Source organism: Elephas maximus, chromosome 22, assembly GCF_024166365.1.
Source record: "Elephas maximus indicus isolate mEleMax1 chromosome 22, mEleMax1 primary haplotype, whole genome shotgun sequence".
Taxonomy (NCBI): domain Eukaryota; kingdom Metazoa; phylum Chordata; class Mammalia; order Proboscidea; family Elephantidae; genus Elephas; species Elephas maximus.
In genome coordinates, this window is record NC_064840.1 from 31,556,880 (window position 1) to 31,584,670 (window position 27,791).

At 49.3% G+C, this 27,791-nt stretch overlaps 1 protein-coding gene across 10 annotated transcripts in view; it reads right to left on the bottom strand.

Moving 5' to 3' along the window:
• Positions 1-27,791, bottom strand: part of KIAA1671 (KIAA1671 ortholog) — a 239,253-nt gene that overhangs the window by 24,013 nt on the left and 187,449 nt on the right. For all 10 annotated transcript variants that reach the window (XM_049866981.1, XM_049866980.1, XM_049866979.1 and 7 more), the window contains one exon: positions 485-603. In XM_049866981.1, the coding sequence (XP_049722938.1) occupies positions 485-603 (119 nt within the window). The remainder of the gene's footprint in view (positions 1-484; positions 604-27,791) is intronic.

Consider the following 27,791-nt stretch of genomic DNA (forward strand, 5'->3'; position numbering starts at 1 on the left):
AAAATATTCATGGCACTTCAGCACGCACACAGTGGTGAAAACTTCCCAGCTGAGGTAGAAAGGTATGTGTTACATCAGTGTTCGTGGGGACTTTATAGAACATTAATTGGATACCTAGATAGAGAGATAGGTATATATATATATACACATACATACGCATACATAAAAACACACACATATACACACAGTGACATATAGAAGAAAGTCTGACATATAACAGAAAGAAATGTAACAAAAACATTACTGAGTGTTCTGTCTGCACGCTGGGATTACAGCTGCTTTTCATTCATTTCCTTTATAATTTTTTCTGTACTTTCTAAATGTCTTTTTACAATAAGAATGATGTGTTCTTATAATGACAGGCATTCTAATAAGGCAGAAATCAGCTGGTTGGGTGGGTGGCACTGAAATCAGGCAGCGGGTGGGCTGCCTGGCCCCGCGAAGACCTCCCTCCCGCAGAGGGAGCCCCTGCCACCTGCCCTACCTCTCCCTGCTCTGGTGCTGCTCTGTCCACGTCCCATACTGGCTGTCGGCTTCCCGCACGAGGGTGTCGGTGTCCTTGGCCTCGGGCGGCCGCCTGGAAAAACACTGCTTCAGCTGGTCCTGCAAAGACAAACCAGGTGAGAGGTTTCCAAGGGGAAAGGGCACAGAACACCGTGGCAGCTGACACACATCACATCGCATCACCTCCGTTCAGGCCTGCCCCAGCTCCCCATTGTCCTCAGACCCCCCAAAAACCCTAAACCTGTTGCCGTGGAGTCAGTTCTGACTCACAGCAACCGCTTGTGTTACAGGGTAGAACTGCTCCATAGGGTTTTCTTGGCTGGAATCTTTTTGGAAGCAGATTGCCAGGACTTTGTTCTATAGTGCCACTGGGTGGGTTCAAACTGCCAACCTTTAGGTTAGTAGTCGAACACAAACTGCTTGTGCCACCAAAGCTCCTACTGTCCTCATGGGTACAAATGTCTTGGCTAGGCACTGGGGTGGGCAACCATTCCAGTTTGCCCAAGGGGATGGGATGTGAGACTTTCAATGCGAAAATTGAGCAAACTGGGATGAACTGGCCACCGTCTCTGGCTTCCAGGGCTCTGCTGGCATCACCCAGCCCCTCCCTAGTGCACTGCACCCCACCGCACACCACAGCCAGGGCAAACTTCTCTCAGTTGTCAATGCTCCCTGGACTCAGTCTGGTTTAAGCCCCCTCTTAGGGCTCCCTCCACCATGCTTCCCCTATCAGCACCTCAAACACCCCTGGAGGATTTAACTTCTGTCAGGTGTCGAGCTAAGCCAATGACACCCATCACCTCGCTGAATTCCTGTCCCATCACAATCCTATGAGGTGGATCTGACTACCATTCCCGTTGTACAGAAGAGAAAACTGAGGCCTGGCCATGTGAAGTGATGTGCCCCAAATCAAACAGCCAGTCAATGGCAAGGGGAATTCAAACCTGGGCAGTGGTCATGGACCCCAAGTCCTCACTGGTCACCCTTGGGTCCCGTGCGGCATTGACCCCTCTGTGCTATCATTACCTGGCCAGTTATGAGTCCCGCCCTGGCCATGAATGCTCCAAAGGGTGGGCAGGGAGCAAGCATCCTGGTGGTTACCACGGAACTGACCACAGGGCCGAGCCCAGGGCCTGGCTCACCAAGGGTGACCCATATATCTCCACTGAAAGACTGATCTGTGGCTTCCCTAACTCTCATTGGCTCAGCAAATTAAAAGCCCATTCTCTGTGATGTAACCATGGAACCCGCAACCGCTCAGGCATTTGAGTGGGGAGGAGTTGGTGGACTCAAGGCAAAACCAGAAACCCAATTCCACAGGCCATTGGCACAGTGACAGTTCAAATGGCCTGGACTGCCTGAGTTTTGAACGATGCTCCCAGTTGTTTTAGAGGGGAACTTTGATGGGGGCCCTTGGATGAGGGATGTGGCAGGGAGTAGGGGGTGAGGACGATCTCACCCCCAATTCCAGAAAGAGCAACAGGGATCTTCTTCACTCTTTGTGTTCCATTTACGGCCAGGAGCATAGCTGGATTGTCTCAGGTTGCTTGTCTCCTGCTCAAAAACCTTCAGTGGCTCCCTACTGCCCTCTTGCTGAAATCCAAGGCCCCTTGCTGTGAAGCCCCAAATTTTCAATCCAGTTCCATCTCCTACTCCTGCCCCAAATAAACCCTCTGTCCCACCCTCCCTGACCTACTCACTACCTCCCACACGAGCCTCACACATTCCCGGCCTCTGAGCCTTTGTCATGCTGTTCCCCCTTCCTATCCATCCTTCCCACCCAAAGCCACTCCAGCCCAAGTGATCTCTCATTCCCCTGAACTCCTCCTGCCTACTCCAGACAGCTTGTCAATTGTACCCCGTAAAGTTTGACATATAAATTATTCGGTCAACAAATATTTACTGAGCACCTACTATGTGCCAGGCACTGGGGAGCCGGGGTGGTGGGGGGAGTACAACACAGATACTGTCCCGGGGATCCTGTAACACATCTGATGGATCCTTTAAGGTGGGGACGCTCCATCGTCTCTGCTCCCCCACACAGAGCCTGCCTGGCATATAGTAGATACTTAGTGAAGGTGGAGTGGGTGTTTCCCAGCAGTTTATGCTCCTCCCAGAGGCTGGGGAGCACACCTCTTCTCAGCTTCTATGGGACCATCCTTAGTCAAGTAAGCTAAGGAACAAGCACTTTGCTGTAGGAGCTCAGTCAGGGCTGTGGTCTCCCTCTCTGCAGCACAGAGAAGTTACAAGGATCTAGGGAGGAAACGGTGGTCACCCCAGGGGCACTGATGCCAAGCGAAATGACTCACAAGACAGGTCCTAGTACAGGGCCTGGAACTCAGGAAATGCCTAATAAATGCTTGCCTCCTTTCCCATTCTTTCTCTCACCCTTTGGGGACACTCACATACTCCACGGCATTCAAGGGAAGGCTGTGACTGAGGTGTACGCAAGGGTGGGAACTCAGAATAAATCCCTCCATCACCTCTGGTAGATGGCCACATTGACAGACCCTAACAATGTCGCCCCACCAGCCGTCAGTCTGTCCTACTGTGGTGTCATGCGTGTTGCTGCGATGCTGGAAGCTATGCCATCAGTATTGCAAATACCAGCAGGGTCACCCACGGTGGACAGGTTTCAGCGGAGCTTCTAGACTAAGACAGACTAGGAAGAAAGGCCTGGTGGTCTCCTTCTAACAGCCTGTGGAAGCCCTATGGGTCACAACAGAATACTGTTCGATACAGTGCTGGGAGGTGAGCCCCCTGTTTGATACAGTGCTGCGAGATGAGCCCCCTGTTTGATACAGTGCTGGGAGATGAGCCCCCTGTTCGATACAGTGCTACGAGATGAGCCCCCTGTTCAATACAGTGCTGCAAGATGAGCCCCCTGTTCGAAATAGTGCTGGGAGATGAGCCCTTTGTCTGATACAGTGCTGCGAGATGAGCCCCCTGTTCGATACAGTGCTGGGAGATGAGCCCCCTGTTCGACGCAGTGCTGGGAGATGAGCCCCCTGTTCGACACAGTGCTGGGAGATGAGCCCCCTGTTCGATACAGTGCTGCAAGATGAGCCCCCTCTTCGATACAGTGCTGGAAGGTGAGCCCCCTGTTCGATACTGTGCTGGGAGATGAGCCCCCTGTTCAATACAATGCTGCGAGATGAGTCCCCTGTTCGATACAGTGCTGGGAGGTGAGCCCCCTGGCCTGGAAAAAAAGAAGGGACTCAAAATACACAGTGGCTGCAACAGTGGACTTGAGCACACCAGTGATCATGAAGATGGCGCAGTACTGGGCAACATTTCTTTCTGTTCTACATGGGGTCAACATGAGTCGGAGCTGACTCGACGACAGCTAACAACAACAGTAACAGTCACTATCCAAACACCTCTAATTCCACTCCCTGTAGAATCCATTTCTTTTTTTAATTATCAAAATAATACATGTTCCTTGTAAAACATTTTGAAATTATAGAAAAGCACAATGAATAACATCTGAAAATAACCCATCATCCAACCACAATATCCTGGCATGGGCCTATCTAGAATTTTCTTCCTGGGTCAGAAATATTCATCTACAGCATCATCTTCAATGGCTGAGGAGTATTCCACTGTACGGACGCAACACTGTCCATTTAACTAGTCCCCAAGTATTGGACATTTAGATTGCTGATTTTCCCCCACTATTATCATCAGCAACAGAATGAACATCCTTGAGGCTAACCTGACACACCTCTGTGGTTTTCCCATAGAAGAATTCGTATGAATCACCAGGTCAAAGGGTGGTAGATATTTAAGGCTTTGAATCTTGATAGCATGCCAGCCAGCCTCAGGACAGTTTTTCTGATTTCCAAGCCCCTTAGCAGCATGGAGGGTGCCTCTTAGCATGCTTTGGGGGTGAAGTCAGTTCCCATTTGAGGGAATTTTTTTTCTTTTTTCTTTCATTCTTTCCTTCCTTTCTTCCCTCCCTCCCTTTCTCCCTCCCTCCTTTCCCTTCTTTTCTTTTTCTGTTTCATTCTATTTATCTGTCTGTCTATCTGTCTACCTACCTACCTATCTATCATCACCTTGAAAGGTCACCTGACATGCTAAGACACCCAGCCCCTTAACAGGACTCCCTGGGACCCAGGAAGTGATCATCTGAGTGCAGTCCCCGCTGCTCACTGATCTCTAAGATGTTAGGGAATCCGTCATTCCCTAGCTTAATCCCCTTCTGGGGTCAGACTCAGAGGCAGAGGTTGGGGCCTTAGGAGTTGCTCCTGGTGAACTTGTCATCACTAAAGATGGCTGCAAGCTGGACGCCCAGCCTGTCCACACCAGTAAACAAAACAAAAACCTGTTGCCATTGGGTTAGGTCCCTGGGTGGCTCAAATGGTTTGCACTTCACTGCTCACCTAAAGGTTGGCAGTTTGAACTTACCCAGTGGTGCTGCTGGAGAAAGGCCCAGCAATCTGCTTCTGTGAAGATTACAGCCAAGAAAGCCCTGTGGAGCACAGTCCTACTCTGACAAACACGGGGGTTGCCATGAGTCGGAACCAACTCGACGGTCAAGGGTTTGGTTTTGCCATCATGTTGACTTCAACTCATAGCGACCGCATGTGTGTCAGAGTAGAACTGTGCTCCACAGAGTTGTCAATGGCTGATTTTTCAAAAGTAGATGGCCAGGTCTTCTGAGGTACCTCTGGGTGGGCTTGAACCTCCAGCCTTTTGGTTAGTAGCCAAGAGCATTAACTGGTCTGTCCGCAGTGTGCTAACTCAGTGGGAGGCAGAGGAGTGACAGCTTGGGGACAAGTGCTGAGACCTGTCTCTGTTCCTCCCCAGCTGTGTGGTCTGGGCAAGGGGACTCCACCCATCCAAACCTCAGTTTCTTATCGGTCATTCTGAGGCTGCAATGGGATAATCTCTGGGAAGCCTTCAGTGCTCAGGAGACATGAGCTGCCTGGTTGGATCTGTTCCCACGGTTCCCCCTCACCCAGTCAGGCAGAATCAGGGAATCTTGGCAAAACGTGATTCTTCCTGGTTCCTCAAACACCCAAGAGACAGGGAGTCCTCTCAATGCTGAGCTACAGAAGGAATTTGCAGGTGTGGCCTCTGGAAATCTGAACAGGTAAATTCCGCAGGATTCTAAAGGTAGAATTAGGGCATGAGGCAGGGGAGTCACTACCTGACCTCCTTTGGACACACCAGGGATAAATGGCATCCCCAAAAATAAATCTTCACCATTCCCCTTATTGTAGGTCTTCCTTGCAGGGCTTGGGGATCCAAGTTAAGGAATCTGAAGTCCCCATGGGCATGGATGGGTCTTCTTCCTCCACAGCTTAACCTCAGACTTAAGATCTCCAAGGGCGGCATCTCTGACACCCCTCTCACCCTCAGCCCCACATCACACTGACCCCCAAGTCCTCTGAAGTCTCCTTTCAGAATACTCCGTCCAGCCTGGCCAGCTATCCACTCACTCCCTGTAATAGTCTCCAGATCTCCCTGCCTCCCTCCTGCCCTGCCCCCCTCCCGCATGCTCTCTTCCAAAACTGAAATCTGAGCCTGCAGGGTCCCTGCTCCAAACCCTTTAATAGCTCCCCGTGGCTGTCAGGGTGCAGTCCCTATGGGGGCCTTCATTCGTGGGGGTCTGCTGGGCTCTGCAGCTCCTTCGGTACCACTCCCCCACCCTGAAGCCCTGTCCCTCCCCATCTCATTAGTCTTCTACCTCCTCCATCCCCCCTCCAGCCCCCCCAGTGACTTCTCTAGCCCACTCTCCTCCCCTCAGATCCCTCAGTCCACTGAATTGCCCCTCCCCTTCCTCCTTATTGTCCTTCATACTTCAGCTTTGATGACTCTTCTACTAGGAAGCCTTCCCTGAACCCCATCAAGGCTGGCCCAGGAGCCCCCAGGCTCCCACCATTCCCTAGACCTGTGCTGTCCAATATGGTAGCCTCTAGTCACATGTGAGGAGTCCCTGGGTGGGGCAAATGGTTAAGCACACAACTATCAGCCAAAAGATTGGTGGTTCAAATCCACACTAAGGCACCTCAGAAGTCAGGCCTGGTGAACTGCTTCTGAGAGGTCACAGCCTTGAAAACCCTATGGAGCAGTTCTACTCTGCACACATGCAGTCACCATGAGTCTGAATCAGTGGCAACTAACAATAACAACAGCCACATGTGGCTACTTGAATTTAATCTAAATCAAATAATTTTAAGAATTCAGTTCCTCAGTTGTGCTAACCATATTCCACAGCCACTTGTGGCTACTGGCTACTGTACTGGACAGCACAGACAGAGAACATTTCCATTATCGCAGAAAGTTCTGTTGGACAGTGCTGCACTAGAACTTTCCATCACATAAGAATTATAATCAACCAGTCTCTTGTCAGTCTCCCCTGGAAAAATACTGTTTTCTGGAGCCAGAATACCTAGATTTGAATCTGAGCAACTCCACATAGGAGCTGTGTGACCTTAAGCAAGTTACTTAACCTCTCTGTGCCTCACTATCTGGCACAAAGCAGATGTTTATTATTTGGTTGAATGTCATCGCAGTCACTACTCTTCAACATAGACCCCCCCCCAACTGTGGAGCCATTTGGAGATGAGGATTATCTAAGAGAATTCATTTTGTAAATGAGGCTTAAGAAAGCCAGCTGTTTATCAGCACTTTCACCAGTTGGTATCCTGGTAACCGTGTGCTTGTTACAAATGATGCATGTCTCATCACTCAAGCAGACCCTGGCAGCACTTCAAATCGTCAACACAGGAGCTTTGCTCCCAGGGCTACGGGGCCTCAAGATCAACTAGAAAAAAAGGCCAGCACCTCTTCTAAAACTTCCTAAAGTCAGATTTTTTTTTTGTTTTTGTTTTAAGGAAAAATGTTCTAACTTAGTTTGATCTCATAGGCTGCTATAAATCCTCACTGACTCCAGGTGAGTAGATACCTACAAGGTAGTCTGAAAATGCACACAATGAACCAAAAGGAATGCCGAGGAGCCGTCTTAAGGAGCATGTTGTTGTGCCGTGGAGTCGATTCTGACTCATAGCGACCCTACAGGACAGTGTAGAACTGCCCATAGGGTTTCCAAGGCAGTAATTTTCACAGGTGCAGATCTCTAGGTCTTCTGTCCCGTGGAGCCACTGGGTGGGTTCAAATCACCGACCTTTCTATCAGCAGTCGAGCGGTTTTACCATTGGACCACCAGGGCTCCCTCGTAGGAGCATAAGTGTCAAAATTTGTCCCCATCTGGGCCATGTGCTGATCTTCCTTGACATGCACCCCTAGTCAGGATCAATCGTCCCCAATCCGGAGTCCTGTTTTGTCATTTGTCCGATAGAGCTGGAAGGAACCTGAGTCCCTTCGCTCAGGCCTTCCTTTTCAGGTGAGGAACCTGAGGCCTAAAAGAGCTGAGCAGCTCTCATGTCCCAGCATGAGTGACAGGCAGAGCGGAGGGGGCTGGAACCCAGCGCTCCTTCTAGCCCCCAACATTCCACCCGCTCCACTTTTTTTCTATTGCTCCAGGAGGTTCTAGAAAGGAAATGTATATAAAAACACTCTAAAAAGCCTCAACGACTTGGCAGGTTGACAAACCACTTGCTGGGACTAGCTCACCAAGCCCCAAAGCCACTGATGGGTGAGGGCTCCAGGGGCTTGTCTGACTGCCTCCGCCCACAAGCTATCACGGACAGTTCTGGAATACCCAGGCTGAGGACAGCAGGCTAACAGGCGCCTTTAAGGGGTGTGTTAAACAAGCTGTAACACATGTCCTGAATCTCAAAACGGGCATACCCTTTGACTCAGCAATTTTAGTTCCAGAAATTTATCTCACGGAAATCTTTAGACGTTTGCCAAAACCTATGAAAATGGATGCTCCCTGCAGCATTGGTTAGTACTGCAAAATTTTGGAAACAGCCTTAATGTCTGATAAGAAGACTGGTGAGATACAATATGGTACACTATAATACACTCGGCCAATAAAAATGAGATTCAGGAAGAGTACTTATGGTCACAGAAAGATGTCTGCCACATAAAAAAAACTCCCCCCAAAAAACCCAGTGCCGTTGAGTCGATTCCGACTCATAGTGACCCTACAGGACAGAGTAGAACTGCCCCATACTAGCAAATGTAAAAACAAAAAGTAACAAAACAGTTCATGTGGGTTACGATAGGAGCGTTGTAAAACACACACACGAATATATGTGAGTATAAGAAAAATATTTGGAAGGCTAGATGGCACCTCCTAGTGGCGAGATAATAGGCTGTGTTTTATATCATTATAGTTAGCTGCCAAAGAGCCCTGGTGGCGCAGTGGTTTAGTGCTTCGCTGCTAACCAGGAGGTTAGCAGTTCAAATCCACCAGCTGCTCTGCGGGAGAAAGATGTGGCAGTCAACTCCTGCAAAGATTTCAGCCTTGGAAACCCTATGGAGCAGGTCTACTCTGTCCCATAGGGTCACTATGAGTTGGAATCGACTCCACAGCACACAACAACAATGGTCAGCCGATGCTGAATTGATCCTGACTCATAGCAACCCTGGCTCATAGCGACCCCATGCCTAACTGAAAGGAACACTGCCCAGTCCTGTGCCATCCCCATGACCAGTTGTGGATCAGATCAGTGTGATCCACAGGGTTTTCATTGGTTGGTTTTCAGAAGTCGATCACCAGGCCTTTCTTCCTAGTCTTAGTGTGAAAGCTCCGATGAAACCTGTTCAGCATCATAGCAACAGGCAAGCTTTCACTGACAGATGGGGGTGGCTGCACATGGGGTGCATTGGCTGGGAATCAAACCCAGGTTTCCTGCATGGAAGGAGAGAATCCTACCTTTGAACCACCACGTTCCCATGTGTTTATACTACTGATGATTTTATTTAGTATCCATACTTGCAACTTTACATTCCAATATAACCAGATGATAAAGTCAAGTAAAGTTAATTAAATCATACTTCCTAATACTATCATATTATATACATCATGAATTAAGGACAAACCAGGAAGGGGCTCTTTATATGTTCCTCTGTACCAGGAGTCAGCCAATGTTTTCTGTACAGGGTTAAACAGCAAATATTTTTGGCTTTGGGGCCATGTGGTCTCTGTTGCAACTACTCGATTCTGCCTTTAAAAGGGAAAGCAGCCACAGATAATAGGTAAACAAATGTGCATGGCTATGTGACACTAAAACTTTCTTTACAGAACAGGGCTGCCTAGATTTGGCCTGCAGGCAGTGGTTTGATCAGACCCCTGATTGGTGTACCCTCTAGGCTGTCGGCTGCATGAAGTCAGAAGCTGCTTTGTTCACTGCCATAAACCTGCACTCAGAACGATGCCTGGACTATAGCACAATAAATGCTTTTTAAGGAATATGTTTATGAAAAGAAGCCCTGGTGGAGCAAACAGTAAAATGCTTGGCTTGCTAACCGAAGACTGGGGGTTCGAACCCACCCAGGGGCTCCATGGGAGAAAGACCTGTTCATCTCTTTCCATAAAGATTACCACAGCCTAGAAAACCCTACGGGGCAGTTCTGCTCTATCACGTGGCGTCACTATGAGTCGGAATCAGCTCCATGGCACCTAATAACATCATATTTCTGAATTTTTTTTTTTTTTTGCAGTGAGTAAAGATATGAACTTTATGACCAGAAAAAGCAATACTGTCATGGAAGGCACGCGTAGGGTGGGGGAGGGGATTCTTACACCCGCATGTATTTTGGGGTGTTTAACACATCTACCTAAGAAAGAACCCTGAGTCAGGCAGGGCGTGGAGGCCCACAGCTGACAGAGCATTTCTGTGCAATTCAAGAAGTGTGCCCTGTCTCCCTTCCTGCAACTCAATACTCACAGTTTTGTGGGGAGCTGTGTGATCATGGGGCCCCAAGCTGGGCCCAGGCTGGCATAGGTGACTTGCCTGCAGCTGAACCACAAGGCACCTTGCCATCCTGTGCCCAGGTCAGACTTGCTCAATAACAATAACAAAAAGGGCTAACACTATTGAGCATTGCTTGTGAGCCAATCACTATGCCATTTAACACACCCAACAACCCTATGGAGCAGGAAACGGTACGGGCCCATTTTATAGGGGAGGAGACTGAGGTGTAGAGAGGTGATCTGACATGTCATGTCTAAGGTCACATGGTTAGAAAGTGGAGAGCTAGGATTTGAACCCAGGTTTGCCTGATGCCCACACCCATGCTGTCAAAACCCTGGCCCTGACTTGACACTGAGAGCTCTGTCTGGACCTTAAGGACCATTTTACAGATGGGAAAACTGAGGGCCAGGGAGTGGAAGGGATGCCAGGTCAGATCTGGAGTCCAGGTGTCCTGCCGCCCTGGCCAGTGCTCTGGTCACTGCAGTCCACCAAGGTACGTCCATCTGTAGGGTCTCAGTTGGTTCCAGGAAGGGGAGAGGGGAGGGAGCGGCAGGCAAAGGATTGGCCGAGTTCCCTGGTTTATCTCACGCCTGGCCTATATCTCCAAACCCAGTCTCTTCGTGTACCCAAACCCATTGCCATTGAGTCGATTCTGACTCATAGCAACCCTATAGGACCCCACAGGGTTTCCAAGGCTGTAAATCTTGACAGAAGCAGACTGCCATATCTTGCTCCTATGGAGCAGCAGGTGGGTTCGGACTGCTGACTTTTCAGTTAGCAGTCGAATACTTAACCATTGCACCGCCAGGGCTCCTCTCCCCCTGTACCCAGGACAAGCTTTTAAAAGATCCAGCATGGCCTCATTGCCTGGGCTTCAACCCCTGGCTCCCTTCCCAGTGCTCTTGAGAGAAGGGCCAGGGTCCTGACTGCAGCGTGCAGGGCCCAGAGGTCCAGTGCCTGCTCTCCTTACCACTTTTTGTCCTCGCACCCCTCACCCCCTCTGCTCTGCCACACTGAGCCCCAAGCACGCGTGCACCTTCCCCCATCTCTGAGCCTGTCTCTGGGCTGGCTTTGCCCAGCAGGCCTCTTCATTGGGCTCCATCCTGCTCAGCTGTCAGACCAGACCAAGTATCACCTGCTCCGAGAGAAGCCTCCCCGACCCCCAGTCCAGGCTGGAGCCTCTTCAGAGCCCTGACCTCAGCGCGTTGATCTGAATCATCTGTGCGACTTGCTGAAGGCCCATTCCTCCCACTACGTGTAATCTCCAAGGGGGAGAGAGCTGAGTTTTGGATCTTTGGTGCTTAGTTACAGCGCCTGGCATTCAGCAAGTACTCAATAAACAGGAGGGAGGGAAGGAGGGAGGCTAAAAGGAAATGGGTGGGGAATGGGTGTGGCAGGACCCTGAGCCCTTCCCCAAAGCTGCCAACAAAAAACTCACACCTTATCACCTCCCAGTGACTTAGGAGAGGATGGGTTTTGATAGGTTTCTGGGTGGCCCGCAATGCCACCTCCAGCAGCAGTACAAAGCCCGGTGTTATCCCTGCTGTCGCCCATGTGGTGTTGGGTGGGTAGTGCTTCCCAGGACAAGTTGGTAGGACACCAGCCACTGGCCCCTCTCGATGGGTGCCATGAACAACAGTGCAGGTGTGGCCATGAGTGGCCACGTGTAGCCAGGTGTGTCTAGGCTGGGGTGGCTTGGATAGGGTATGGCTAAGGATCTGGTTTGATCACCTTGCTGGAGTCAGCTCAGGACATGCAATGGGCCTCACTGTGCCAGGCAGGAGGAGCTTGAAGTCTTCTCTAGATTGGAGGCAGGCTTGAGGTGGGGGGGGGGGGCGGAGGGTGGAGGGAAAGAGACAGAGAGGCAGGCAGGCAAAGGAGACAGAGAAGCAGCAAGAACAAGGTAGGGAGATAAACCAAGAGAACAAGACCAAGACTAGAAACACAGAAGGCAGACACAGAGAGAGCGAGACATAGGGGAAAGAGTGACAGCAGCAGAGGAAGTGTATGCACCTGGCTCCAGGGGCACTCTCAGAATGAAGACAGGCCCACCACGATAGCGGCTCTGTGGCTCCACCCACAGGAACACATCTGCGTGCACCTGTGTGTATGTGGCTGCGCTCCATTTCCTTAGCCAGCAGTCTTTGCTGTGAGCAGGTACTAGTCCCAGCTCTGGCCCTACTCCCTGGGTGACCTCAGGCAAGGCCCTTCCCCTCTCTGAGCCTCAGTTTCCTCCCTTGATGAATTAATGGATTGAGACTGAAGGTGTCAACAATCTTTTGCAGATTGATGGCTAATTTTTGACTACTGGCTGATGTCCCACACTTATTAAGCCTGCCCGTGCAATCCGTTGTTCTCCAGCGGGAAGGGTTCGTCTCATCTCCCTTCAAATAAGTGCTGTTGGGGCTGGCCCCCCTAATTGATGATAAAATGACAGTGTTCAGCAGCTCCTGTCTGGAAGTGAGGTGAGAAGGCAGAGGGGAACAGGAGTTGGGTGAACAGATACGGGAAATACAGGGTGGAGAGGAGTATGCTGTCACAGTGTAAGGAGAGCAACTAGGGTCGCGTAACAATGTGTATATAAGTTTTTTGTATGAGAAACTGACTCAAATTGTAAACTTACACCTAAAGCACAATAAAAAAATAAAATGAAGGTGTTCACCCTCAAGGCTTGGATAACATTAGTTTTTGTAATCACGCTATGGATAAGCTAGTATCTCCCAAGGAGGCTAACAACTCCTGATGATAAGCAAGCAACCTTAACCACAAACCGTTAGGTTACAGATGCAAAATTAACCTACTTCCAGGCTTCCCAAGAAAAGTTGAGAACTGGGGGAACCCACAGGAAGTGAGATCATGGAGCAGTTCTAGGCAAGGGGTCTACAATCAATCGGACAGATTGGACAAATCCAGCTCTGCCATTTGCTAGTTCTGACCAAACCTCTCTAAACCTCGATTTCTCCATCTGTAAAATGGGATGGAGGCGACACTAGGGGTCCCGGGAGGACTGAAATGCCTGGTGGGAACGTGCACGTGCTAGGCACCTGGGAGATGCCAATTTGCCTGAGAATGACGACGACGATGATGATGAAGTCCACTGTTTAGTTCCCAAAACATATCTCGCTAACAAACACTGTCACAATGTGTTGTTGGGTGCCACTGACTCAATTCCAACTCATAGCTACCCCATGTGACAGAGTAGAACTGCCCCATAGGATTTTCTTGGCTGTAATCTTTATAAAAGCAGATCACGAAGTCTTTTTCCCATGCAGCCGCTGGGTAGGTTCGAACCACCAACCTTTTGGTGAGCAGCTGAGCGCTTAACCATTGAGCCACCAGAGCTCCTCAACAATGTATTAACACGTGCCACCACTCAGCTGAGAACCAAAAGGGCTGAGGGTCTGTCCCCCTCGACCTGGACATTAGTCTGCTGCTCCCCCATAAAGGGCTGCCAGGGGAAGGTCCCACATCACACGATCCAGGCCCCCAGCTCTGCTGGGCAGATCCTTCCACCCTCCAGGGCTGAGTCATCCACTGTGGCGTGCAGGCTGCCAAAATAGGGCTCCGGCTGAGACACACTGTCTCCACTGGGCAACCGTTACCCCAAGTGACAGCAGCACCCGTCTGCAGTTGGTCTACAGAAGGCGTTTTTAGTTTCACGATGTTAGACTCTGGCTGGGAGTGCCCAACCAGGCACAGAGGGCTGGGTTGAGAGACTGTCCCGGAATGAGGCTCAGAGGCTAAAATCGGACATGACAGCTGGGCTGCGCAGGTCCTGGTTCCTGTCAGTCTCAGAGGTGGGTTCCCCCAGACCCAAGAAACCAGAGCACCCTGGGCCGTGCACTCTGGGTGAACGAGGAGACGAAAGAATAGCAATAACCATGAACACTTATGGACTGCCAACTGTATACCCAGCACCATGTCAAATTCCTTATGTGGACTTTCTGGTTTAATTCCCATAATAAAAAACTACCAAGCCTGTTGCTGTTGAGACAGTTCCAAACTAGCAACCCCATAGGACAGAGTAGAACCTCCCCATAGGGTTTTCAAGGAGTGGCTGGTGAATTCGAACCACTGACATTTTCGTTAGCAGCCGAGTTCTTAACCACTGTACCACCAGGGGTCTGTAATAAGAAAACAAATAGATATTATTAATACCCCCATTTCACAGATGAGGAAGCTGAGGCTCCAAGAAGTTTAATTATATTGCCAACAACAGACTTACTGGGTGCCAAGCTGCCACATTTAGTCCTCCACACAACTCTAAGGGACCAGTACTGTTGTTATCCCCACTTTCCAGATAAGAAGACTGAGGCACAGAAGTGAAGCAGCTAGCCCAGTTGCTCAGTAGTAAGTGGGAGAGCCTGGATTCAAACCCAGGCAGCTGGGCTCCGAGTCTGTGGTCTGTAACTCCCTCACTCGACCAACTCCTGTTGCAAGTTCACCAAGGATATGCCCCTTTGGGAGGTGTCTCGGTATGTCTGCCAGCTGCTGGCAAATGTTGCCACCTGCGTCTGCTTGGAATGTGTCCTTAAAACACAGATCAGGCATCAACTCCTCCAGGAAGCCTCTCCTGATTGCTCTCCATGCTTGGCTGGGCTAGGACACTCCTCAGGACCCCCACAGGACACCCTGTGCTTAACTCATCACAGAAATTACTATGCTGGACTGTCTTTCCTAAACTGTGAGCTCCCTGAGGGTGGGTACTGGGGTCTGTTCACTCTCAAACCTCAGTGCTAAATTTACAGACAGCCGCAAACCCCCCAAAAACCAAACTCACTGCTGTTGAGGCGATTCTGACTCATGGCGACCTTGAATGTTACAGAGTAGAACTGCTCCATAGAGTTTTTTTGGCTGTAATCTTTAAGGAAGCAGATTGCCAGGTCTTTCTTTCACAGTGCCACCGGGTGGGAACGAACCAGCAATCTTTTTGCTAGCAGGTGAGTGCAAAATGTTTCCACCACCCAGGGACTTTAGAGACAGTCACAGTGGTCAAAAGACAACTTGTAATGAATGAATGAACAAATGAATGAATGGACCCATAAACGATCCCTTCCCAGTAAAACCTAAACGATCTCCTGCCCCTCTCTAAAGTCTATGAATAATACTGTGAGTTACTCAATCCTTCTTGATACATCACAGGACCATACGTTTTCATACATGTCTCTAAAATTCAATTTTTGTTGCTTTAAAAAAGAAACAACTTTTTTTCTAAAACGCTATGTTCAGCCTGCTGACAAGCAGTGAACGCGAGGGCAGCCTGTGTAATTTTTTTGGGTACAAAAAATGGGAACATGATCCTGAAGGAAGAGAGACAATCTTCCCCAAAATCAGAAACCTGTATGTAGGTGGAGGGGAGAGGTATAGAACATTCTAGAAGCACTGAGATACTCCTGCATGGAAACAAATTCCATTCTCTTTTTAAGTCTATGGCTCTTTTAACAGAAGTTCTATGGTTCTAAGGTTAAGATAAGCCAGGGAAGAAGGGAATTTTGTGGGTTTTAAATGTATTTAACCTAAATTACAGATCGACCATAAATACGGAATATGATTTAATTTTTGAAAGAAGTCATTGAAAGGAATGAGGGAGATGAATATACGATGATACGGAATGACCTCCAGGATATGTTGTCAAGTGAATAAACCAAGATTCAAAACAATGGGTGGAGTATGCTCCCATTTGTCTATGAGGGAAAAACATATACATAAATATTTGAAAATACACAGGACAAGGACATAAGAAAACTGTCATAATGCTTGTCTCTGGGAGGTGGACTGAGTGGCCAGGGAAAGAGGAGGGAGGGAGGCATTTTTGTCTTGTTTTGCCTACTTGTATATTTTGTAGCATCTGCTGTTAGTAAAAAAAATAAAAAATGTAAAATGCATAATTAGAGTTAAATGCATTGCTATGCAGCTCATTCTTTCCTATTTTCCAGATCTCCTCTTGGTGGAACCTGTGCCCACTGACCCTGACCTGGCTCTTTCTGGAGAGATTCTTAAAACAGCCAAAGCCAAATTTGACTTCTTTTTTTGAAACATCATACATCAAAACATCTCTCTCATAGTTTATTTCAGGCAAGGGCTCAAGTTGTCAGGCGACAGAATTGCAGCCTTGAAACTTAAGTGTGAACCCGGGGAGAAGGCAGGAAGCTGGGTGTGCCTCTCCCCTGATGGAGGCCCCCAAATCCTCCAGACCGAGGGTCCCGAATCTCTCTGACAGGACACAGCCACTGTCACAGCCGTCATCTGTGGGAGCTATCATGTTCCTAGCTCTCAGCATTGCTCCCTCACCCCTCCTTCTGGCAATTCATCTAGCAGAGATACGCACACACAGAAACACACATGCATACATGCAGAAATACACAAATACACACATATAAATATATACAAACACACATACACATGCATGAACATACACAAACACACAAGTTTACACATAGACACACACACCAATGTACAAATATAAACACACACAAACATATGCACACACATACACACATAGACGCATATACACACATGAACACACACAAATACATACAAGTATACATACATACAAATATATACACAGATAAACAATGCACAAGCACAGAAATATAAACACATATACAAATTCACAGAAATACCTGTACACATGAATATGTGTACGTAACTACATGAACCGAATATACACTAAATACATGAAAATGCACACACATACACAAATATACATAAAATACAAACACATACAAATGCACACATGCACACAATACACACAGACATACACACATTCAAACATGCTATAGACACAAACACATAAATACACACAGGAAGTCATGCACACAGGGATGCTCACAGCAGCATTGTTTTTGTAACAGCAAACACAACTCAACTGCCTTCCACAAGGGCATCTGATATGTAAACCATGGCTTGTCCCTGCAAGGGAATACCTTGCCACTCTTAAAAACAATGAAGTACCATTTTATGTGTTGATATGGAAGACATCAGAGTCAGTATAACAAAAACGAAAAACAAACCCTGTACCATCGAGTCGAGTCTGACTCATGGCAACCTCATGTGTTACAAAGTAGAATTGCTCTGTAGGGTTTTCTTGGCTGTAATCTCACGGAAGCAGACCATCAGGGTTTTCTTCTGCGGCACCCCTGGGTGGGTTTGAACAGCCAACCTTTTGGTTAGTAGTCTAGTGCAAACCAATTACACTACTTAGGGACCCAAAGTCATTATAAAAACAAAAAACCCATGGCCATGGAGTCAATTCCAACTCATAGCGACCCTACAGGACAGAGTACAACTGCCCCATAGGGTTTCCAAGGAGCGAATGGTGGATTCAAACAGCCAGCCTTTTGGGTAGCAGCTGTAGCTCTTAACCACTGAACCACCAGGGCTCCCATAAGTTTAAAAAGAGCAAGGGGGCAGAGCACTTAAATCTACCCCCCTTAGTCGTCCTGAGCTCCAATGACTAGGAAAGGTGAGAGATGAGGCCTCTAGGCAGTGCTGGCAGGGGCACAGGAAGGGGAGAGCTTGGAGTACAAAGTCTGAACGGAGTCGGGGGCTGAGCAGGGGTGGAGGGCTGAAAGCTCACTGCTGACAGCCAGCATGGCAGCTCCTTTGTTGATGAATGCCCAAGCCCGGTAGAGGAGGAAAACCGGTCGGGCTGACATTCCATCACCAAGACCAGCCAAGGGCTCTGTTTCCTTCTGGTGCCCAGCCCAGCCGGTGGCTTTGTTCAAAGATGGCTAGGCCCAGGGCACTGCCTGTTCTACCCCACAGCCAGATCCACCCTACGACCTCCCAAACCAGCCCTTGGTAAGCCAGAGGCCTCTGGAAAACACCCGATGGGATGGTGTATCCTTTGGCCAACTCTTAACAGGGCCCTAGTGGGGACGGAACCACTCTCCTTCGACGGTTCCTGTCTGTCCAGAGGAAGTAACAAGGAACAGATCATCTCCTGCTGACCACATTGCTCTTTGGGTCATAAGGTTGTCAGAGCACTCTGGTGAGCCATCAGAAGCCTATCTGTCAGGGTCTAGGCCCCACTGTGTCCTCAGGCCCAGAGCACTGCTCAGAGCTGGCCAAGGGTGGCGCATTGGGAGAGCATGGAGAGGCCCATCAGACAAAAAACGAGTCTTGGTCAGAGCCCATTGTCAGGAATTGAATTGTGCCCCTCCCCACCCCTAAATGTGTATTGAAATCCTAACCCCTGTACCTCTGGATGTGATCCTGTTTGGAAACAGGATTTTTCTTCTGTTATGTCAATCTGGATCATCACTTCTGAGTTATAAGAAGAGATGGACAGACAGAGATGCACGCACAGGGAAGACAGGTGCCAAGGATTGCCAACAGTCACCAGAAGCTAGGAGAGATGCCCACGGAAGGAATCGACAAGGCCTAGATTCAGATTTGGATGTTTAGCCTCCAGGAACTATGAGAAAATAAATTTCTGTTCTTTAAAGCCATCCACTTGTGGTGCTTGCATTACAGCAGCACTAGGGAACTGAGGCAGCCTCAAACAGTGCAATGGGCCCTAGTGGAAGGTGCTGGGTGCGGCAGGCCTCCCGGGTGTCCTGGGGGCTGGTTCTCCCGTGACTCACTAGAAGTCAAACCTGGTGACTCTGAAACACCCCCAAGACTGCTGGAATGTTGATGTCAGGATGTCTATCTGCAGAAGGGCCAGACTCACAGTGTGGGGGCAACACCCAGGTGCCCAGGGACTCTTAGGTGCTAGCCCTCCGACCCTTTGGTTCAGCTCACGTGAGCATGCATTGCGGGCCAGGTGCCGAGCAACATGCCTCACCGCGTCAGCCCCGAAGGCTCCTCCCACTGCTCGTGAAGTGGCTTCTGGTGTCACCGCTCCTCCAGCCCGATCCCAAACCAGGGATGTTTTGAACTCAGGACTTTTCAGATTTTAGAAAGGAAATAAGTAGACACAGGGTATATCGTGAAACACTCCCTGTGGGGCTGGGGGGGCAGGGCTTTTCAACATTGGCACTGTGGGCATGTTGTGGGGGGCCGTCCTATGCACTGTAGGATGCTGAGCAACTGCAGAATGTGGGAAGGGTGTCCAGGGTCCAGTCCCGGGGGAGAGGCAGGGAGGAAGGTGGCAGAGGAAGTGAGATGGTGGGGCACCAGGGACAGGGCAGGAAAGGGGGTCTGTGGAGGGAGAGGTGACGGGGTTCAGGCAGATCTGGTGACCGGCGTCCCAAGAAATCAATGCTCAGCTTTCCTCCTCCCTGGCGGCTCTGTGCACCTCCAACGAACCCCTGAAGGAGTTGTGGTGGATTAACTGCTTTCGTGTGTGGTCTTTCTAGCCACGGTCGGTCTTGTAACTCCCACCTAGGTGATTATGGGATACTATAATTGTGGCCTATCAAGGGAATTGGTCAGTTTTGCCTTAAAAAAGAGCCAATTCCAGAGCAAAAAGAAGAGCCCACCACCACCAAGGAGGGAGAGGACCGGCGGCAGGAGATGGTGTGGTGGGCTTCCTGGCCCACGGAGAGAGAAAGCTGAGTGCCTTTGGGCAGAGACTGAAGGCCAGGGAGAGCCATGCTTTCAAGCACAGCTGGGAAGAGGCTGTCCTGATGGAAAAGCTGTATCTTGAGTGTTCCTGAGCCTGAATTGTAACTGTTAACTTCCCTAATTAACCCCATAATCGCGAGAGTGGTTTGTGAGTTCTGTGTGGCCACTGCAATGAATAATCAAACCCAGCAGAGAAGTAGTGGGTGCTGTGGGAGGGACGGTTGGTGTCAGAGTTGGTAAACATGGGGAGAGAGAGCACATGTCTGACCTCTGCCTTGTAAGAATCAGCCCTGGGCTGCTACTCTTGGTTCTCCTTCCCCCTTGTGGAGCTGCAGAAGGTCAGACACCACCCCCAAGCCATTTTTACAGGAGTGAAGAAGGGAAGGCCTTGTTTCTCGACCCTGAAGGGCTACAGGTCTGGCCTGTACCAGGAAGATAGCGCAGACCATGCAGGTCCCAGGGATTCAGGGAGAACAATGCCAGGCTGGCAGGCGCCTTGAGACTAGACAGACCTGGGCTCCAATCCTGGCTGCCTGGCACTTAGCAGCTGTGTGACCTTGGGCAAGCCACTTTACCTCTCTGAGCCCCAGTGAAAGTGGAAAACCACTTCAACGCCCAGGCCGGATGCCATCGTGTCATGAGCTGAGGGTCTTTGTAAAAAAAGTGCAGAGCACTGTGCCTGGCACACAGTAGGTGCTCAGGAAAAGTCTGCATGGTCACGATGCCTGTAAATCAAAATCAGTCCTCTCTGGCTTTGAAAGCAGCGGGGGACCCAAAGCCAAAAATGACACATGGAGCTTTTGGGAATGAGACATTGTCGGAATACCCAGTCCCACTACCCATGTGGACTTCCTCGTTGGAGAAGGTGGCGGAATTTATAGGAATTGTTTAAGAATCATCACAGGAATGACTGCACTGGGATTCTGGGAAATAAAGCCTTAGCAATAGATGTGGTTCTCTGGAGGGTAAACCAGAGCAATTACGGGAGATAGAATGAGACAACACAGGAAAGACAGAGAATCTTGGGCAGGCAGGAGCCCTGGGAGCCTCAGCATAGCCCACCCTCCATACTGATCCTGTACAAGGCTCCAAGGGGCAAAAACCCCAGGCAAGCTTGATGTTCCTGGGCTTTCTGTCCCATTTGCTCAGATGGAGCAGTGGCTCACATATTCCAGCTGGACAAAGTCCAGGCTCCTTGGCTTGGCACTTGTATGCCCCAGGATACCTCATGCCGCCACTGGCTGCTCCTCCTCGAACACACCTCCTTCAGCAAGACCAGAAGGTTTTTTGCAAGGCCCTTCCCTCCTCTCTTCTGCTGGGGAACTCCTACTTTATCTTCAACACCCAGCTCTCCACAGCACAGCTAAGCACACTTTCCTTATTCTCCAATAGCACTTAGGACCCTGGACGGCAAGGATTTGTGTTTCGCCAGGACCCACACACACCTCCACCCCAAGACAGAGAGCCTCTGAGGACCAGGAGCACATGGGGTTCACCTCCCTCTTCCGGGGTCAAACCCCAAACCCAGCACAATGTAGGTGCTCAGTGAATGAGGAAGGAGAGATGGGGAAGGAAACGGGGGAAGAAGGGAGTGAAGAAAGGAGAGAGGGAAGGAGAAAAGAAGGGAGGGAGGAAGGACTAAGCCCCTGCCTGTGGCTAACGCAAAGGTACTAAGTTACCAAGGGAGTCCCTGCATGAGACAAACAGTTAACGCACTTAGCTACTAACCAAAAGGTTGAAGGTTTGAGTCCACCCACAGGTGGCTTGGAAGAAAGGCCTGGCGATCTACTTCCAAAAATCAGCTATTGAAAACCCTGTGGAGGATACCGGTTGTACGACATGAAGAATGTAATAATGTCATTGAATTGTGGACGTAGAAATTGTTGGATTGACTGTTTTAATGTGTATATTTGCACCACAATTAAAAAAAAAAAGGAGGGTAGGGGGAGAAAACCTTATGGAGCGCAGCTCTTCTGTGACACACATGGGATCGACTCAACAGCAACTAGTAATGTATTAGACTTCAATGTTCTCGTCTGTAAAATGGAGACAACAGAAGCTTCCTCTCCAGGTTGTTAAAGATTAAACGGAATAAGTGCAAAGCCTGGAGTGCACAGGAAGCCCTTTCTTCTTTCGTCTGGTTATCTGAGCACCTAGTCTGGGCCAGGCACTGTTCTAGGCACAGGAAGGCAGCAGTGGACAAGACAGGTGAGAGGTGACATTCCAGTGGGGAAAACAGACAAAACACAGAACACAGTAAATCACAGAATACGCCGCCTGGTGGAAGTGTTAAGGAGGAAAAGCAGGGACAGAGCTGAGGAGTGCTGGGGTGAGGGCTGCAAAGGAAAATGGGTAGCCAGGGAGGTGTCTCTGAGAAGGTGATATTTAAGCAAAGGCTTGAAGGAGGTGAGGCAACTGCCAGGTGGATATCCAGGAGGGAGGCATCCCAGAAGGAGGAATGGCTTGCACTGGCCTTGGAGGGCGCTACTGGTGTAAAATGACACGAGTACTTGTTGTTAGGTGCACTGAGTTGATTTTCAACTCCTATTGACCCCATGTGATGGAGGAGAACTGCTCCTTTGGGTTTCCAAGGCTGTAACCTTTACAGGAGCAGATTGCCAGGTCTTTTTCTTGCAGAGCTGCTGGGTGGGTTCGAATGGCCAGCTTCTCAGTTAGCAGCTGAGCGCTTAACCATTCTGCCACCAGGGCTATAGACAGCATTTTTGACATTGGACCCGCCAAGCAAGGGAGGGTTTTAGCACCCTACCCTCCCTCTGCCTCTTCCACTCCTATTTCCCCAAGTCACATGCTGAACTCAGCATTTCCTTCACTCTTAAGCCTTGAACTTCCCCAAATTGAAACATAGATTAAGGACACACAGTGTTAGGGGCTTCCTTTAACCCTATGGGGCAGAAGGTAATCCACCTAGGAGAAGGGGGCCTCTCACCTTCCCAAGGAGGCACGCTGAAGGGTCCAGGTGAGATAAGGGGGCAGCAGGCCAGGGCTGAGGTCCACCTAACTCACCTAGTTCCTCGGTTTCCAAAGTCTCAGCTGCACTTTTTTCTTTTCAAACACAGATGAGGCATCAGCTATCTACACATGGGAGTCCCTGGGTGGGTGCAAATGGTTAAGGCACTCGGCTGGCAACTGAAAGGTTGGAGGTTTGAGTCCACCCAGAGGCGCTGCAAAAGAAAGGCCTGGCAAACTGCTTCCGTAAAGAAAACCCTGTGGAGCTCAGTTCTACTCTCACACACGTGGGGTCGCCATGAGTCAGAATCGACTAGACAGCAACAGGTCATTGGTTTGTCTACATGCCAGACCCTCTGCGGGGTGCATTCATAAACATGATCTTCAATCTCTCAGCCATTAAAAACCAAATTCAGGAGCTTCAAATTCTGCACCCATCACCGGGACACATTATCCAATGACAATATCCCATTTTCCAGATGTGAAAACTGAGGTTCAAAGGGAAGTGACCTTCCCCTGGGGCCACACAGCTAGAAGAGCTCGCCTGGGGTCCATCACACTGCTTCTTCTGTGGCCCTCCCATGTTGGAACTGCTGATCTTTTCGTTTGCAGCCGAGCGCTTTAACCACTGCACCACCAGGACTCTCTTCACATGCCTCCACTTATTCTAAATAGCTCCCATGGTGACTATAGCAAGCTTGGCCCCAGGAAATGCTATTGTTCCCAGATGTTTCCATTATAAATAGCATTTCAGTGATCTGCTGAAGAGGCCTACAGGCAAGGCTGGAAAAGGTGGGGTGATTTTTAAATTTTAAACAGAGAATTGCAGGCAACGGACTTGTTGAGCAGCATGTCTTGCAAAGGGTACAGGATGTGGAAGCTGGAGTGTTGCAGGGAATCTGGAGTCACATGGACTTGGGTTTGAGTCCTGGCTCTGCCAAGCACCATCTGTGTGACCTTGGGCAACTTGCTGTACCTCTCTGAGCCCAATAAATGGTAATGACTAATGCAACTTTTATTATTAGCGTCTATATTATTAAATTTTTTTTTATATTATTATTGAAGGAACCCTGGTGGCTCAATGGTTAAAGTGCTCAGCTGCTAACTGAAAGGTTGGTGGTTCAAACCCACAACTCACTCTGTGGGAGAAAGATGTGGCAGTCTGCTTCCATCAAGATTTACAGCCTTGGAAGCCCTATGGAGCCGTTCTATAGGGTTACTATGAGTTGGAATCAACTCAATGGCAACGGGTTTGATTTTTGTTATATTATTATTGAGGATCCCTGCCTGGTGCAAATGGTTTGTGCAAGGCTAATAACCGAAATGTGGATGATTAGAACCTGCTCCATGGCACTGCAGAAAAAAGGCCTGGCAAACTGCTTCCATAAAGAAAACTCTATGGAGCTCAGTTCTACTCTGGAACACATGAGGTTGCCATAAGTCAGAATTGACTAGACGGCCACAGGGTTGTTTTATATATATAAAACCACTAAATTCTACCAAACACTGGGGGCATTGGTGGTTCAGTGTTAGAATTCTCACCTTCCATGTGGGAAACTCAGGTTCAAACCCCAGCCAATGTACTTCATGAGCTGTCACCACTCGCCTGTCAGTGGAGGCTTTGTGTTGCTATGATGCTGAACAGGTTTCAGCAGAGCTTCCAGACTAAGACAGACTGGAAAGAAAGTCCTAGCAATCGACTTCCAAAATTCAGCCAGTGAAAACCCTCTGGATCACAGATATCCGATCTGTAACCATCCTGGAGATGATGACACAGGTCTAGACAGTGTTTTGTTCTGCTGTGCATGGGGTTGCCTTGAGTCAGGGGCCACCTCGAGGGCAGCTAACAACAAAAACCAAGTACTGCTGAGATGGTTACCTGCAAAGGACGGTCCAGCCAGTGGGAGGTTGAGTCTGCACAGGTAACTTTCCTAGTGTGTCCCTGTTTTTGATACAAGATTTGTAAAGACTCATATATATGTATATGCATACTCTCACACACACCGCTAGCGAAAGTGGCTCTACTCTCTAGCCTGAGTTTTCCATTGAGTGCACTGGAGCTGGCTGGGACCTCATTTTAGAGACAAGAAGGACTGTGACCTGCACAGGTGACACGGGGTGGCAGCACTGTTGAAAACGGACAGTGGATGCCACCTCCTGCCCCCTGCCAGAGGAAGCACAAGTTGAGGATCGCCAGGACAAGTCCCTCCTCATCCCAAATGTTCTTATGTCATGTCCCTGGGGCACAGCAGGGACAGTAACACCTGGGCCCACAGTACGGGCTTGGGGAAATCACAGTTGCTGTCACGTCCCTGGAGCCCTGGTGGCGCAGTGATTATGCACTCAGCTGCTAACTGAAAGGTTGGTGGTTCAAACCCACCAGCTGCTCTGTGAGAGAAAGATGTGGCAGTCTGCTCCCTGCTCTGTCCTACAGGGCTGCTACAAGTCAGAGTTCATTGGACGGCAACAGGTTTGGTTTGGTTTGGTTTGGTCATGTCCTGAAGGGCAGGTCATCCAAGGACTCTCCCCTCCAAAATCCAGTGTTGTAGCCCATGCTGCTGATGGAAATGAAAACAATGGATAGCGTGGCCGTGTCCAGGGCCACCTTCCCCCTTGGGGCTCTCCAACACAGTGATGATGCTATTCGGGTGGGTTTTTACATCAGCCCACCCTCACTGGGGAAAAGAACCAGTGGCATTTTCTGATCCTTCCTCCAGCTCCCTGTTTATAGTGTGTTGACAGGCAAGGGGTGGTTTCCAGCAGTAATTAGGGAGCCCACACTGAGGCCCAGGGCTCAGTTGGGCCCTGTGGTTGTCAGCTGGCTCTGGGGACCATGGAAATCAAGTGTCCCTAAAGGGAGGGTCTTCCCGGCAGCATGTGGACTGACGTGCCCATGGCTGAAGGGGTTAAAAGCAGGTTGGTGAAGCAATGGAAGAGCTGAAAGGCATTCTCTCCTGAATTTGGAGGTCACAGACCTCCAGTAGGAGACACACCCCTTGCTCCTTTTCCCTCCTTGCATGGAAACACCATCAGATGCTAAAGTTCAACTACATCGGGACCCTGGCAAGAAAAACCCTTGCTCATTCATCTAACAGTGAATGAGGCTTGTGTGGCAGCTCCAGTGGGAGCTCCTGGTGTCGACAGGCCTAGATTCCAGCTCCGCTCTCCCCTGCCTGGCAGAGGGGCCCTGGCAAGTCCTTTTGCCTCACCAGACTTCAGTTTCCTCATCTGTACAATGGTGACAATACTCACAGCCGCTTCGTTCAACTGTGGTGAAGGCTACACAGATACTTGTTTTAAGTTTAGCAAGACTGATTCTGCTCATGGGATGTCACGTGACTCTGAAACATTTCCCAGCCCAGGAGTCCATGCTGTGCTTTGCCAAACCCTGGACAACTCTATGAGTTTGCCCAGTGGCCTGGAGGGAAAAAGTCCCTTGTTGAACCAGGCTTGACGAACGGCAGTGAGTCCCTGAACCCCCAAGGGCCCGGGGGCCAGAATGGAACGTTTACCAAGGACGGCACGCCCCTCTTCAAGGAGCATCATGGGAGCCAGGCAAGTGTGCAAACTACTAGAGTCTATATTATGTGTAAATTATGTGTAGTGAGTACAAATTAGTTGAGGACAAAGCAGGGAAGCCTACCTGGAGGAGGAGGCATGTGAATTGGGCCTTGAAGGCTGGGGACACTGCCAAGAGGGAAAGATGGGTGGGCACAGGGAAGGGTATTTCAGAAAGGAGGATCAGTCAGCAAAATGGTAAAGGTGGAAAGCTTTGGAACATTTAAAAACTAGTTAAAAACCAGTTGCCATCAAGTTGACTCCAATTCATGGCGGCCACATGTGTGTTAGGGTAGAACTGTGCTCCGTAGGGTTTCCAATGGCTGATTTTTCAGAAGTAGATCATTGGGTCTTTCTGCTGAGGTGCCTCTGGATAGGCTCAAATCTCCCACTTTTTGGTTAGCAGCCAAGAATGTTAACCGTTTGTACCACCCAGGGACTCCAGAAGCTAGTTAATACTACTTAAAAGGGAGCACTGATTGAGAGCATTGATGGGATGTTTCCTACATGCCAGGTAAGCATTTTCATAATGAATCACCTCAAAAACCCTGTGAAGTAGGTACTATTATTATGCCCATTTTACAGATGAGGACACTGACATTCAGAGAGGTTGATATATTTGCCCAAGGCCACATAGGACATAAGTGGCAGAACCAGGATAAATTCAGTCTAGCCTAAGCCCAATCCCAGGTTTCTAGACCAGCAGTTGCCCTACACAGACAGATCTTGGCAGGGCATCTGCCTCGCCTGAGGTGCAGAGAAAACGGGCAGAGGACCGTCAGAGGCATGGGCTGACACCATGCAGTGTGACAGTGGTAAGGCACACCCTTCCCTGGGCTCAGGAATCACATTCGTCAAACGAGAAATTGGAACCAAATGAGTAGAGACCAGCGTTTCGTGTTTCACAGCCCATGACAATTTATAGAAAGAAACGGAGGGAGAGAAAGAAGGAAAGAGAGATGGGGGTGTGCCATACGGGCTGCCAGCTTTTTAATCTGCTAAATTAGGACCAACCTAACCCCACACACACACACACAAAAAAAACTTCTCATATCGTTTCATTTAAAAATGGACATTTTGATATTCTAACATCCTCAAAAAAAAGACAAAAAACCATTTCAGAATAAAAGGCGCTTTCTGAAAAACTCACCATGTGTTCCAGACTTTTCCCCAGAGCTCCTGCCTCGACCTCCCCAAATAGTCAAGGCCCACCCCCCAGAGCTCCCTGCCTGTTTTCTTCTTCATACTCTGTGGAATTTGTTGCTTGCTGGTGGGTTTTCTTGTTTCAAGGCTAACTGGAAACTCCAAGAGGGTAAGGATTATGTCTGTGGTACCCACCACTATCTCCCCAGTACCTTGCCCGGTACCTGGTTCAGGGAAAGGGTTTGAAAATATTTGTTAATAAACGGGTGA